Source organism: Pelobates fuscus, chromosome 8 (assembly GCF_036172605.1).
Source record: "Pelobates fuscus isolate aPelFus1 chromosome 8, aPelFus1.pri, whole genome shotgun sequence".
In the NCBI taxonomy this organism is placed as follows: domain Eukaryota; kingdom Metazoa; phylum Chordata; class Amphibia; order Anura; family Pelobatidae; genus Pelobates; species Pelobates fuscus.
Genome location: NC_086324.1, coordinates 42,293,318 through 42,307,538, shown reverse-complemented (window position 1 = coordinate 42,307,538; position 14,221 = coordinate 42,293,318). Strand labels below are relative to the sequence as shown.

Below are 14,221 nucleotides of genomic sequence, written 5' to 3'. Positions count from 1 at the left end.
TTATCAGGGATGTTCTGCATGGAGGCGTTGAACTTTCCCTATAGAGATACATTTATCCAATGCATTCGATGATTCAACGATTTCGCCATGCATGCACAATAGCCTCCTAATGCTTTCCTATAGGAAAGAATTGGTTTGGCTGAGATCATCAAGAATGATTGTGGGGCCAGCCATGGCATGACCAGTATGGTGAGGGAGAAAATTTAAGTTAAGTAATTGTTTCACTGCAATTTGAGGTGGGCCCAGAACCTAAGCATCTGCTCCAGGACTAGAGTATTAGGAAAACATGCTTGTATTTCTAACATTCTAATTTTCATTTAAATAAAAGCTAAGGTCAATAGACAGGATTTTATATTTATAAAACCATATTTGCTAACATGCCCACAGTGCTCTCTGCCATAATTTCTTATAAATGCAGGCGCTGAGGTGTTGGGGGTAATTATGGCAGAGAGAGCCACAAATCCTACGGGTTGGTGACCATAAACCCATATCTCCATAACTACTACAATAAACTAATCATTGTTGTGCTTAGAGTGCACCCTTACTGCCCTTAAAAAAAATAATTAAAAAAAATATTGGTTACCTTCCCATTTTAAAATAAAATATTTTTAAAAAAACTCAAATATGTTCATTTCCATCTAAAATTAGTAAATAGTGTAAATATATGTGACAATTCCATCAAATTTTCTTTCATTAAAAAAATAATTTACACATAGAAAATAAGAATCATGCTATTAAACATTTTTAATTACATATAAAGTCTTTTAAAACATTATAGGTATCTCATATATTTTTCATTGCCTGATCGATACACATCTGTTTTCTAGCAAGCTGTTTTAACTTTTACAGATTTTTTTTTCTGGGGGAAACAATTGAATTGAAAACTACAGTTGGAATATTTATCACTCTTAATCCGGGATATGCGGGGAGAGCTGAACTTCCAGAAAATGTGAAGGCTCTATTTCGGTAAATATCAAATTACGCTTCAATAACAATTACATTACAGACTAAGCAGATTTCCAAAAATCCAATAATATATTTCAAGGTTTTTTTTGTTGTTTTTTTTTTTTTTGTGATGCTCTACGATGATGATTGAAACTGTAACAGTAGGGCAGACATCAAATCTGTTAAACCAACTTACTTTGTGCATGTCATCATGGGATGGCACCAGGGCTTACATAGCACTTCATGATTACTTTGGGGTATTGACTACTTCTTGTTTTGGTTGAATTGTATGGTATTATTTTATTGTAATATCAATCCATTTCTTACAGTCCATGTGCGATGGTGATTCCTGATTTTGAACTTATCTGTGAAATAATGCTGGTAGCCGAAGGATTTGTTGATGCAAGAATGCTTGCCAGAAAGTTCATCAGCCTGTATACATTGTGTCGACAGCTACTTTCAAAACAGGTATTTGCAATGTACTGGGAAAGGGTCTAGCATGAATTTTAACCATAAATTATCCATAGCTATGAGACAGTGTTGATTTGCATATTGTAAATAGAACAATTTCCAGGTCAGTATGTGCATCTTGATGCAATACGTTGTTTTTAAGCCCACCTCTCTTTTTATATATTTTTTTACTTCTCGGTTTAATGACACATCATTAACAAATTGATGGTTTATTTTTTTGCACGTATTGCCTTCCTGAAAATTCTTGGTAGGATCACTATGACTGGGGACTGAGAGCTATAAAGTCTGTCTTAGTCGTGGCGGGATCTTTGAAGCGTGAAGATCGAAGCAGGCCCGAGGACCAGGTGTGTGTTCTGTCCTTGTTAATCTGTGTTAATGGGTGGTGGCCTCAGAAATATATTTCTACAAACAACAAAACCACATGGAACCTTACATAGTTTGATGTCATACAAAATATAATTTCGCCTTTATCCCTCAAGGCCACCGACATGTTATAGATTTTCGTAATAAAAACGTAATAATGTTTCCATTACACAAAATAAAGTAATTGTGAAGCTATCCAATGTGTACAGAAAACAGATTGACTTTAACTAGCCATATGGGTTTTAATTGTCTAAGTGTGAATTTCTCATAATGTTTGTTCATGTTATGCTTTGTGTTATGGCTTATTATTATTACATATTAATTGTAGAGTTGTTCCTTCTTCCTAGGTTTTGATGAGAGCCCTGAGGGACTTTAATCTTCCTAAAATTGTAACCAATGATGTTACTATTTTTCTGGGTCTCATCAACGACTTGTTTCCTTTGCTGGAAGTCCCGAGGAATAGAGATGTGACGTTGGAACAGATGGTGCGCCAGTCCATTGGAGAACTTCACCTGCAGCCGGAGGAGAACTTTATTCTGAAGGTGGAAATAATGGCTTTCTGCTTAGCTTATTGTAAATTTTAAATGGGGTGATTGAAGCTGATGCTCATCGCTGTTGTTTGATGCCTGTGGTATTGAGCATCTGGCTAATGCTTTTAATAGCCGTAGCAATAAACAGCATCTTTACACCTCTTCCTTCGTTATTTCCAGTAGATGTAAATGTTAATATAATCCTTTACGCTAGGAAATGAGCTTTGTTACCAGGATTTAATTTGCGATAGGATTTAAATCCGTCACCTAATTAGGATGATGATATACTGTGCCTTACTACTAGATTTGTAAGTGTTTTTATATCAGGTTTGTGCCTGGAGTTATTAATTAATTTAATTGTATAGTCTCTAACGGATTATTAATAAAAAAAAAAAAAAAGGATTTAGTTGTTGCCATTTTGTTTTCTGCTTAATCACCTAATCTACTGATCGGTAACACAGCTCTTCATTTTTTCGGCTATCCATTCCATGAGTCCCAACAAGACAGATCGAGTGCCACCACTGTCTTAATCATTATGAAATAATTCTTACAATACCAGTGTACTGGACGTTGTATTATTCTCAATGTAATTAATTCCCATCACAGTAATAGACTGCGGAATGAGGCAGACGCCTTTAAAAATAAATATGGGTCTAATTAATGCAATTTTGCAGAATTGTTACATTTATGTATGTGTTTATCTGTTACGATTTCTTCTTGTAGATTACACAATTAGAGGAGCTACTAGCAGTTCGACATTCTGTCTTTGTGGTGGGAAATGCAGGAACAGGCAAAAGCACGGTAAATATGTAATATATTGTATGTTTCTATTAATATTAGCTGATACAGACTGTAATTGTATTGTTGTATAACATTTTCATTGTCACACATTTCCTGTAAATGGTTAATAGGTTTAGGTTTTTTCATATCCCATCCAAAAGGACGACCGAGGCAAATTTGGACGTTTTTGCTTCTCACGAAAGACACATGAAATTTCACTTTTCTCCTCTTGTGTTATGAAATGTTCTGGGAAAAAAAATTGCAGGCAGAGCTCCGTACACCTATCTAATAGTCCACCCAGAGAGCATTGGTCCACTGTGTGCAATTAATGTCGGTTGCTAAACTATGATGCAAAATAAACATCTTAGAAATTGCCAACCTAGCAACACAGTAACAATTTAAACAATTTTTTTTAGCAGCATTATTTTGTAAAAATACAAATCATAATGAGCAAATAAAGTATATAAAGCTAACTCTCACATATTTTGTCCTCATGGGACTTAATCATAAACACTGAAATTCTGAGTTGATGTGAGCGAACTAAATTGGGATTTGTAGCATCTAAATAGGGCTCATACGCATGCACACATTTGTTATAAACAACTTAAAACTGTGATCTAGGTTTTTAGGGCTTACAGCATTTCACTCATCTAAGCGTTTAGGGCGAAATCAAGACACTTGAAATATGATGGTTTAAGTTGTCAGTTCCATATTACTTCCTGGAATGTGGAATGAGTGAACTGCTACTACAGCTTAAAGGGTTTAATATTTTTTGCAGATTCTGAAGACTTTACATAAAACATATTTCAATATGCGATTAAAGCCCATGTGGAATGACATCAATCCTAAAGCTGTAACAACCGATGAGCTATTTGGGTTTCTTCACCCCTCAACAAGAGAATGGAAGGATGGTATGTGTTTATGTACACGCAGTTTTGTTACATGTAATAAAACCATGTTTAAATATGTCTGCAAACTTACAAATATATATTAAATAGCATATTAAAAATCTTTACAACTCGATTTATTAGGTACATTTGTACTGTGAATTATACCATGGTTGTCAATGTCTACATATTGATATTGTAAATATTTTTTTATCTGACTATTGTTTATTTAAAATGATTTTGTGTCCAGATTATTCAGAGACCCGGATAATATGCTAAATTAGTAAAATCATCCTCTAATCTACTGGGATAACAGTTGTAGTCCAACTTTTCCTTGTTAGTTTGTTTCCTTTCTGACCGGGTGTACTACCTTTTGAGCATGTCATTCTGATATCTTTATAGCCCTGTACATTTTGTGTATATTATTTTGAATGAAATTTTAAAATTTATGTAAACCTGAAAAAAATCATAAATCATAATAACAAAAATAATGCAAACATTATTGTGATTTTTTATTTTTTTTAAAGGACTGTTTTCTTTCACAATGCGAGAACTCTTTGTTGTCCCACATGAGGGTCCGAAGTGGATTGTACTCGATGGAGACATTGATCCAATGTGGATTGAGTCGCTGAATACAGTCATGGATGATAACAAGGTTTGTGTATTTTTTACAGTATATTTATTTTCCTTATTCTTAGTTTATTAATAAAGTAATAATTTCTACAAATTCTACTCTGCTAATTATTATAAAAGATAAGGGACGCAGCAAAACATTTTGCATACATTGTGTGGATAAAAGAGACAGGTGATTGTATAAGTATACTTTATAAAATCATCAAATATTCTGGACCATGCAAAAATGTCTCTATCTTGAATTCTTATGGAACATACCACAACATTTTACAGTTTCCACATGTTTGAAGTTACACCAACAGAGAGGTCTCCATTGTGAGACTTCGCAATAATATAACGTAACATAACTTAATATGCCAGACAGTTCACTGCAACCTGTCACTCTCCCCGAGACATCTCCTTGTTCTCTGTCTCCCTCCCCCCTTGCACATTAAGAAATATTTGGCTATCCACTAGGCTCTCACTTCAGTATCACCTGTAACGCTGCTGTATCTGGGAACATAATGCATCGTGCATATCAGATTGTCAGGTAGGTGGACATGCGTCCATCCACTCCAAAGACCATCTCCTCTATTTAATGTAGTTCCTCCATGTGTTGGACCCATAGACTAAGGGGTGGAACCATTGGTTTCCTCAAGTACAGTGGGTCTTTGGCAATGTTCAATATACGAATAGTCATGGACTTCTGATACACCAATGTATGTGTAGTTGTGTGGTATAGTAATATGGGCACTGAGAGAAAAGAGGGGTGGTTATCTGAAAATTTCTAAGATGTGAATTTTCCTCCAGAATGTACATACCATTCAACAGTCTCATCATATATGTAAAATGAAAAATAGAAACATTTATTGAAGAAGATACAAGATGCAAGAAACATGACACCTCGGTCCTCTTTACAGTAGGCACCTTGGAAACTCACACAGTTCTCCCAGCGTTTCTTCCAATGCAACACTTTGTCTGCTTTTCTGTTTGCTTTTTTAAATTAACTTTTTATTCTAATAAATATGTTGGTCACATTCAAAGGTGGGCATATGACACTCACCCACAAAAATCCATTTTAATTCCAAGTTGTAATGCAACCTCACGTGTAAATGTCCTAGTGGAATGATGACTTATACAAGGCACTATAGACAATAATTATTTATTTAACTTTGTAGTCCCTTATGGGATATCGGTAAGACTGTAACAGGCATTAGAAATGTCATTGATATGAAAGATTTTAATATGCCTTCATTACCCAAAAGTGTCTGTAGAGGTTTGGCAAACATATTAATGCCCCTAAAGATTAAATTTCATCTTTTTTTTTTTCGTTCCTGAATTATCTGAAGCCATTCATCAATATATTAAATGGGTTAATATTATAAAGTATTCTTGTAAAATTAATTCTAGTCACTTTTACTTAGCTTTCTCGCATTATATTTTACATTAATGCTGACCTTGACATTTACATGGTTAAGCTACATCAGCTAAAAATGATTTGCACTTCGCCATGTTAACAAAGTGATTCATGGCTCCTTTATTGTTTCAAAATATTATTGCAGTGAGCGCATTTACTTTCTTGATTGATAAATAATAGGCACACATTTGAAAGTTGCATATATACACTGAACAAAATTCTAAACGCAACACTTTTGTTTTTGCCCCCATTTTTCATGAGCTGAACTCAAATATCTAAGATTTTTTTCTATGTACACAAAAGGCCTATTTCTCTCAAATATTGTTCTCAAATCTGTCTAAATCTGTGTCAGTGAGCACTTCTCCTTTACCGAGATAATCCATCCACCTTACAGGTTTGGCAAATCAAGATGCTGATTAGACAGCATGATCATTCCAAAGGTGGCCACAATAAAAGGCCACTCCAAAATGTGCAGTTTTATCACACAGCACAATGACACAGATGTCAAGAATTTTGAGGGAGCGTGAAATTTGCATGCTGACTGCAGGAATGTCCACCAGAGCTTTTTCTTGTGAATTGATTGTTCATTTCTCTACCATAAGCCATCTCCAAAGGCATTTCAGAGAATTTGGCAGTACATCCAACCAGCCTCACAACCGCAGACCCCGTGTAACCACATCAGCCCAAGATCTCCACATGCAGCATCTTCACCTCCAAGATCGTCTGAGACCAGCCACCCAGACAGCTGCTGCAACAATCCGTCTCAGGGAAGCTCATCTGCATGCTCGTTCTTATCGGGGGTCTTGACCTGACAGCAGTTCGTCGTCGTAACCGATTTGAGTGTGCAGATGCTCACATTCGATGGCGTCTGGCACTTTGGAGAGGTGTTTTCTTCACGGATGAATCCCGTTTTTTTTGACTGTACAGGGTAGATGGCAGACAGCGTGTATGGTGTTGTGTGGGTTAGTGGTTTGCTGATGTCAATGTTGTGGATCGAGTGGCCCAAGGTGGCGGTGAGGTTATGGTATTGGCAAGCATATGTTAAGGAGAATGAACACAGGTGCATTTTATTGATGGCATTTTGAATGCACAGAGATACCGTGACGAGATCCTGAGGCCCATTGTTGTGCCATTCATCCACGACCATCACCTCATGTTGCAGCATGATAATGCATGGCCCCATGTTGCAAGGATCTGTACACAATTCCTGGAAGCTGAAAACATCCCAGTTCTTGCATGGCCAGCATACTCACCGGATATGTCACGCACTGAGCATGTTTGGAATGCTCTGGATCGGCATATACGACAGCGTGTTCCAGGTTCTGCCAATATCCAGCAACTTTGCACAGCCATTGAAGAGGAGTGGACCAACATTCCACAGGCCATAATTAGCAACCTGATCAACTCTATGCGAAGGAGATGTGTTGCACTGCGTGAGGCAAATGGTCGTCACACCAGATACTGACTGGTTTTAGGACCCCCCGGACTCCTCCCAATACAGTAAAACGGCACATTTTAGAGTGGCCTTTTACTGTGGCCAGCCTAAGGCACACCTGTGCAATAATCGTTCTATCTAATCAGCATCTTGATATGCCACACCTGTGAGGTGGATGGATTATCTCAGCAAAGGAGAAGTGCTCATTAACACAGATTTAGACAGATTTGTGAACAATATTGAGAGAAATAGGCCTTTTGTGTACATAGAAAAAGTCTTAGAACTTTGAGTTCAACTCATAAAAAATAGGGGCAAAAACAAAAGTGTTGCGTTTATAATTCAGTGTACGTATATAGACACATAGCTATAATAGTTTTAATTTTTATTGTGCTTGCTAAAGATAAAAACATTTGTAGTGTATTCAAAAAGTCTCAATTTTCAAATGAAAAATGGCAAATTTCCACGTTTTTGATTTCCCCAAAGCTGGAATAGCCATCAATTGCCATCTTGAAAATGTAACTATCAACAATGATAAGCAATCTGCTCCAAAAGCATTGGAAAAAAAGTCTGTTAAATCAAAACTGTTAAAAGAAAATGAAGAAAATGGTGTGGAGAACCTCAAAATCCCTGTTAAACTCGGAGGTAGACGTGGCTGTCTCTCCATAATCTGAGCTGGACACAATGGTGCTGACAAAATCAAGCAGGAGATGCAAGACCACAATCTATCCAGACAGGGTCTAGTATGTGGTCTTCCTATTTCCTTACCCTTTGTGTAGTGGAGTAGGGGGTTAATCAAACAAAACGTTATCTTAAAATTTCAAATTGAAATGAACAAAGAAATGTTTTTGCTTCTAATGTTGCCCAGGTTCTGACCTTAGCAAGTAACGAACGTATATCTTTGACGCCTTCCATGAGGTTACTTTTTGAAATCAGCCATCTTCGTGCAGCCACTCCAGCAACTGTGTCCAGAGCTGGCATCCTCTATGTCAACACGCAAGACCTCGGATGGAGCCCGTGAGTAAAGTACCTATAGTTTGTTTTCCAGATTACATTATTTTGGTGCATTACTAATACTCACATCTTGTCAAGACGTGCACTAACTATCTTTTCTTCATATTTTTCTTTTTTGTCAAATTATATGCGGATTTCCTCCTCCTTGAATGTACAGAGAGCTTTATACTTGTTTTGATACCTTCACCTGCAACTACCTATAACACTTTCTACTGTCGAGAGCATGACAATTATATATATTCTTGGAAGTGGCCTCTTGGGGTCCTCCCTTTTTCTAGCTCTATGTAAGATATAACATATATCTGAATGTTAACATCTTGAATTTTTGTTTCTTTATGCATTTTAAAGTTTGTTGAGGTAGTTTAGCTTCTGACTCACAGTGGTCTTGACTCAATTAATGAGTTAATTTACTCAAAAATCCCTTATGTTGCATAAACTACAATCTTAGATGTATAGTGATACTTTCTTTTAGATATACTTTTTATACAAATACGTATGGCCAGTGGTTTCAGCCCATTGGTACACTTTATTGCCCCTCCTACATACAGTATATTGACATAAGCCCCTCACAGCACCCCACCAAGTTTTTAATTAGCTCATATATGCTAAAATAAAATGACCTCGACAGATCTATTTTAATTTCACCCACTATTTCAACCACTACCCCTCCATGTGAAAAAAAATATTATTTTTTTTACTGTTTGAGGATGACCCTGTATTATGTATCTCACAAACCACAAGACACTAAAAACTAAAATGTATATGGTTTTCTTTTTGAAAAAACAAACAAACACGAATTATGAAAAGTTTATATTTTGGTACATTTTTTATATTTATGATTTTTGGCTGTGCTTTGAGACTGATTTCTCTCTTCCTTTATTAGTTATGTTACCAGCTGGATTGAAACGCGTAAAGCTCAATCAGAAAGAGCAAATCTGACCATATTGATTGATAAGTATGTTCCTTATTGCTTGGAGCAAGTACGATGTAATTTAAAAACTATAACGCCAATTCCAGAAATCAGCATGGTACAGGTACGTACAAAATAAAGGCATATCATTTTCATGCTTTTCATATACTCTTTGCCAATCTAAAAAATTTCTGTGTAACAAATCTTGTCAAATAAGAATCAGGAGATCCTTATAAACCTTATGTACAAAACTTATAATCTATTTATAAAATGTCCTTCTTATATATAGACAGAGAGAGTTCAGAAAGTAACGTGAGGTGCACAGTGTTCTTTAGCCTTGACGTAAATTCTAGTTTAGAACAGTTGAAGTTCTAGATGTACCTTAACCCCTACAAAAATAATAACAGAGTGTAAATATCAGAATACATTAAAACTTGTTTTCGCTTGCCATCTGAATGTTATGACCGTTATTGGGGTGCACTGGGTTGAGTAATTCTACTTTGGTTTGTTTATTGCTACCGGCTGACCGATTAGCATAGTTCACGAATTTCACGTCTGTAGGAGTTAATCAAAGAGATAAATGGAATGGAATGCCACCTATGAACCTGATTGGTTTAACTAGTTTAATTTTTCCAAATTTGTTAGAATGGTGCCCTTTACAAAAGGTTAGGCCAGGACTCGTACGCTCAGCATGTGCCATAGAAACCAAAGTGCCCAAATAAATTAAGATAGATGTGATCTTATTTAATACAAACTATATGGACATTTTAGATAACTATTTTGCCTATTCCCATATAGCTTGTTGACTATTCAATAAAACCGGCTTATTTTCCTCCATGTAGACTTTGTGTTCCTTATTGGATTGTCTCCTGACTCCTGACAGTACCCCTCCAGATTCACCTCGAGAATTATATGAAGTTTATTTTGTTTTTGCTTGTGTCTGGTCCTTTGGAGGAGCACTTTTTCAGGATCAGGTAAGAAAATAACTAAAGTGATAAATAAAATAATAAAAGACAATATTTAGTTCTGTTTCACACTTTTATGTATTAACCATATTTGGTTGCCAATAAAGTGACTGGTGAACCGGATTTTTAAAATGTATTTATTTTGTACTATTGTCAGTCTTTTTTTGTAAATCATGTTTTTAGTAGATATTTATGATAAATAAGCTCATATCCAGTTTCTATCAAGCAATCATGCAGCCATAATCCTAATGCACTCAATTCACTGTTGGACTATAAAAAAAAGAAATGTCTTCCAAAGACCTTTTTTTTTTTCTTGTTTTCTCATTATCCATCTTCCAGTCCATATTTGTTCTCTATATATTTTATAGCATTTTTTTTTTTTAGTTATTATATATAATGAAAACAATATTGGTGCAGTCTGAAAACAAAATATCTCTTAAAAATTCTGAAAAAAACACTTCTGAGCTAGAGAATGAATTTAAAATAGTCTCGAATGTCCCTTAAAGTGCCCCAAGACGAGGCAGACAACCTAATGACATTAGTGAAATTAGTCCTGAATTAAACCAAAAAGTTATTCCAACAGTTGATCAACAATCAGAAATGAAACTGTAAATATACATGTAAGTTTGAGTCCACAGACATTTCATTAACCGATCGGGAAATCATGTTCTTTCAATACTTACCTCTTCTCACGAATTGTTCTGTGCTCGTGTGTGTAGCGTTTTTGGCATCATGTGATCGTAAGGTCGGAATACTGCAGTGTAGAATCAGTTTTTACAGTTTTAAGACGTTACTCATAGGAAACGTAGGAGGTCTTTTGGTATTCTGCCTGGTGAATGCTTTTTGATGACTTGAGGCAGGTCTATATGAGTACACCTATTTATATATATGTTACATTTTCTACCATGGAATGCATCTTAACTATATCCCCAATTCAATGTTTTGTTCCAGCTGATTGACTATCGCTTGGAATTTAGCAGATGGTGGAACAAAGAAATGAGAACCATAAAATTTCCGTCCCATGGTACAGTTTTTGATTATTTTATTGATCCTGACACAAAGAAATTCACTCCCTGGACAGAGAGAATCCCACACTTTGATATGGCCCCAGAAATTCCTTTACAGGTAAGTTGCAGATTACTCATAATTACAAAATTACCATTTTGCAGTCTGACAAGAATATATAAAGATATACAGTGTATCTACTATGTGCAGTGCTAAGTCCATCATATACTGAACTATGTAAAAAAGCGAAACCAAGGCGAGAGCGGAGTGGTGGTGGAGCAAAGGTAAGTTTAAAACCTTATTTCTCCACCCTGAGGGGGCTGGGGACCCCAATAGCTAGTCCAATACTATCATATTAGGAATGCATGTTTGTATTCCTAACACCATAGTGCTCATTTAATGACTAGAAATCAGAGGCTGTTTTAACATCTCCATTAGAGAATATTAGAAGCGGTTAAACAATAAATAACACATGCTTTTCATATGAGTTGGTTTGATAAACAGGACATTCATACTTCTGCATTATCATGCCAACTCGTACCAGATTAAGACCGTATTCATTGGCTGAGAACTGTCCGCTAACACTCAGAGCCAGTGAATACTGTTTAAACCTTATATGAATTCGTACGATGATTCTGAATTATGAAGGTCCGATTTATCAGACTAACTCAGACGGGAAGGACTACAGACACCGGACACAGCAAGGAAATTGTCAAACCATTCGTTAATAGTTTCACCAAATACCGGCGGGTGACACCTGGCAACACTTAACACCATAACTACTTCAGCGTACTGTAGTGGATATGGTGCCTAAAGTGTCACTTTAAGAAAAAAAAAAAAAAAAACATCACACAAGAAAAGTGCCAACACCCAAATGTCCCATGCACGATGAACACATTATTTTGCCATAAAGTTGTGTAACACCATTTAGGAAGTGTTTGCAATTATTATTATTATCATTATTTTATTTTTATTTTTTTCATTATTTAGTTAAAACTTACTGTTCTTGAGTCTTTTATACCTGTATATCTGCTTGGTTTACATTTCATTGTAATTAACTATTATTTTGTTATTTTTAAATATATATATATATATATATATATATATATATATATATATATATATATATATATATATATATATATATATATATATATAAATGGGTAAAAACACCTTCAAGGTTGCTGAGGACTGCCGTTGACAGAGATACAGGTCTTTAAAGTCCCTGTTGTCCATTTAGAGTTTAATGTTTTTATCATTTGTTCCTCAGTGTGGATTAACAACCTTAGTAGTGTATTGGGTTCCTATTCTGAAGTCAGGATTTAAAATTAATTCAATAGCACAGATTTACAGCGATTCTATATTTCACAAGGCAGAATCAATAATGTGACTGAAGTGAAGGAGATAAAAATTTATGGTATCTTGCAATTTAATGGTTGAAAAGATGCAATTGGAGAGATCATAAATTGTGAAGGAGTTTATGCTTCATTGCCCCTGATTCAGTGCTTGCCGTTAGATCCTGATTTGTGACTATTCACGAGGTGTGATTAATGAGGTGATCGATTCTTGCTTCAGCGCAGTAAAGCAGTTGTAATGCTCTTCATTAGAATAAATAAAATAAATTGACTGAAGCTTTATAAAAACTGTGTAACATTTAAAATCTCTAAAATGTCAATTTTTTTTCTTGTTACAATTTAGCTTTCTTCAAGCCGTTTCCACCTACGTTCGTCATTCATTGTCATTCTGTGATGATATTGGACAAGCCCATGTGGGTTTGGGTTAGTTTTATGCAAAGCTTACTGAAGAGGAAAAAAAAAAGGGAGTTAAATGGGTGCTGATTAGAATTAGACTAATAAGGCTCGTGAATGAAAATGCCATGCAAGGGGTTGTATTTCCAGAGGAGCAAGTAACTCAGTGCTAAGTGGTGCCGAGCTCACCTCCTGGCTCCCAAAGGGTTAATATATATATAATGTTTTGTTTTTTTTTAAGGTTCCTTAACCCTTTACCAATAATGAAGAAGTGTCTTATCGTCATTCTACCACTTGTCATGTAGAAGGGGTTGAAAAACCATAACATTATTATTATGATTGCTATTTATAGAACACCATTGTGCTGTCCAGCCACGTGGAAACGTCTTGCTCCATTTTGAACGTCTTGCTCCATGTGGTACTCAGGGCCGGTGCTTGGATTTTTAGGTACATAGGCGAAGATGCATTTTTCCGTCCCCCCCCCAAAAAACATCTTCACCTATGTGCCTCTTAACCAGCCCCTCTCCCCTCCCCGACCATTAGTGGTCCCTTCCCTGTCCCTTAGTGTTCTTCTCCCCTCCCCCCTCTTTTCCCTGTCTCTTTGTGTTTCTCTCCCATTCCCTCCCTGTCCCTTGGTGCACCCCACACCCCTTTAGTGGTTACACTCCCCTTCCTGGTGTGCCTCCTACCTCTATTGTTGCATTGCCTAGCGCAGCAGATCCCCTAAAAGAGCTTCAGTTTTCTGTACCCGGCCGAACTGACAGGGAGTGCTCTCTCTGTGAGCACCTCCTGTCAGTCTGGCCAGGTACAGGAAACAGAAGCTCCTGTACCGCGCTCCGCTACACTCTGTACACACTGACAGTCACACACTCAATGACAAACACACAGACGTCACTGACAGACACAGACTCATTGACACTCATTGACAGACACACGGATAGTCACACACATACTCAATGACAAACATACTCTCACTGATTTGACAGACACACACTCATACACTGACAAACACACTCATCATACACTGACAAACACACTCATCATACACTGACAGACACACTCATACACAGACGCACTCACTCACACACGCTGTCACTCACAGACACACACTCTGTCACTCACAGACACACACGCTGTCACTC

General features: G+C 36.4%; 1 protein-coding gene across 1 annotated transcript in view; it reads left to right on the top strand.

The window, feature by feature from the left end:
- Positions 1 to 14,221, top strand: part of LOC134571235 (dynein axonemal heavy chain 11-like) — a 260,314-nt gene that overhangs the window by 103,520 nt on the left and 142,573 nt on the right. Inside the window, exons 34-44 of the mRNA XM_063429407.1 lie at positions 850 to 966; positions 1,275 to 1,413; positions 1,668 to 1,760; positions 2,127 to 2,321; positions 3,033 to 3,110; positions 3,868 to 4,000; positions 4,504 to 4,631; positions 8,306 to 8,454; positions 9,335 to 9,485; positions 10,204 to 10,335; positions 11,278 to 11,451. Coding sequence (XP_063285477.1) covers positions 850 to 966; positions 1,275 to 1,413; positions 1,668 to 1,760; positions 2,127 to 2,321; positions 3,033 to 3,110; positions 3,868 to 4,000; positions 4,504 to 4,631; positions 8,306 to 8,454; positions 9,335 to 9,485; positions 10,204 to 10,335; positions 11,278 to 11,451 — 1,489 coding nt within the window. The remainder of the gene's footprint in view (positions 1 to 849; positions 967 to 1,274; positions 1,414 to 1,667; positions 1,761 to 2,126; positions 2,322 to 3,032; positions 3,111 to 3,867; positions 4,001 to 4,503; positions 4,632 to 8,305; positions 8,455 to 9,334; positions 9,486 to 10,203; positions 10,336 to 11,277; positions 11,452 to 14,221) is intronic.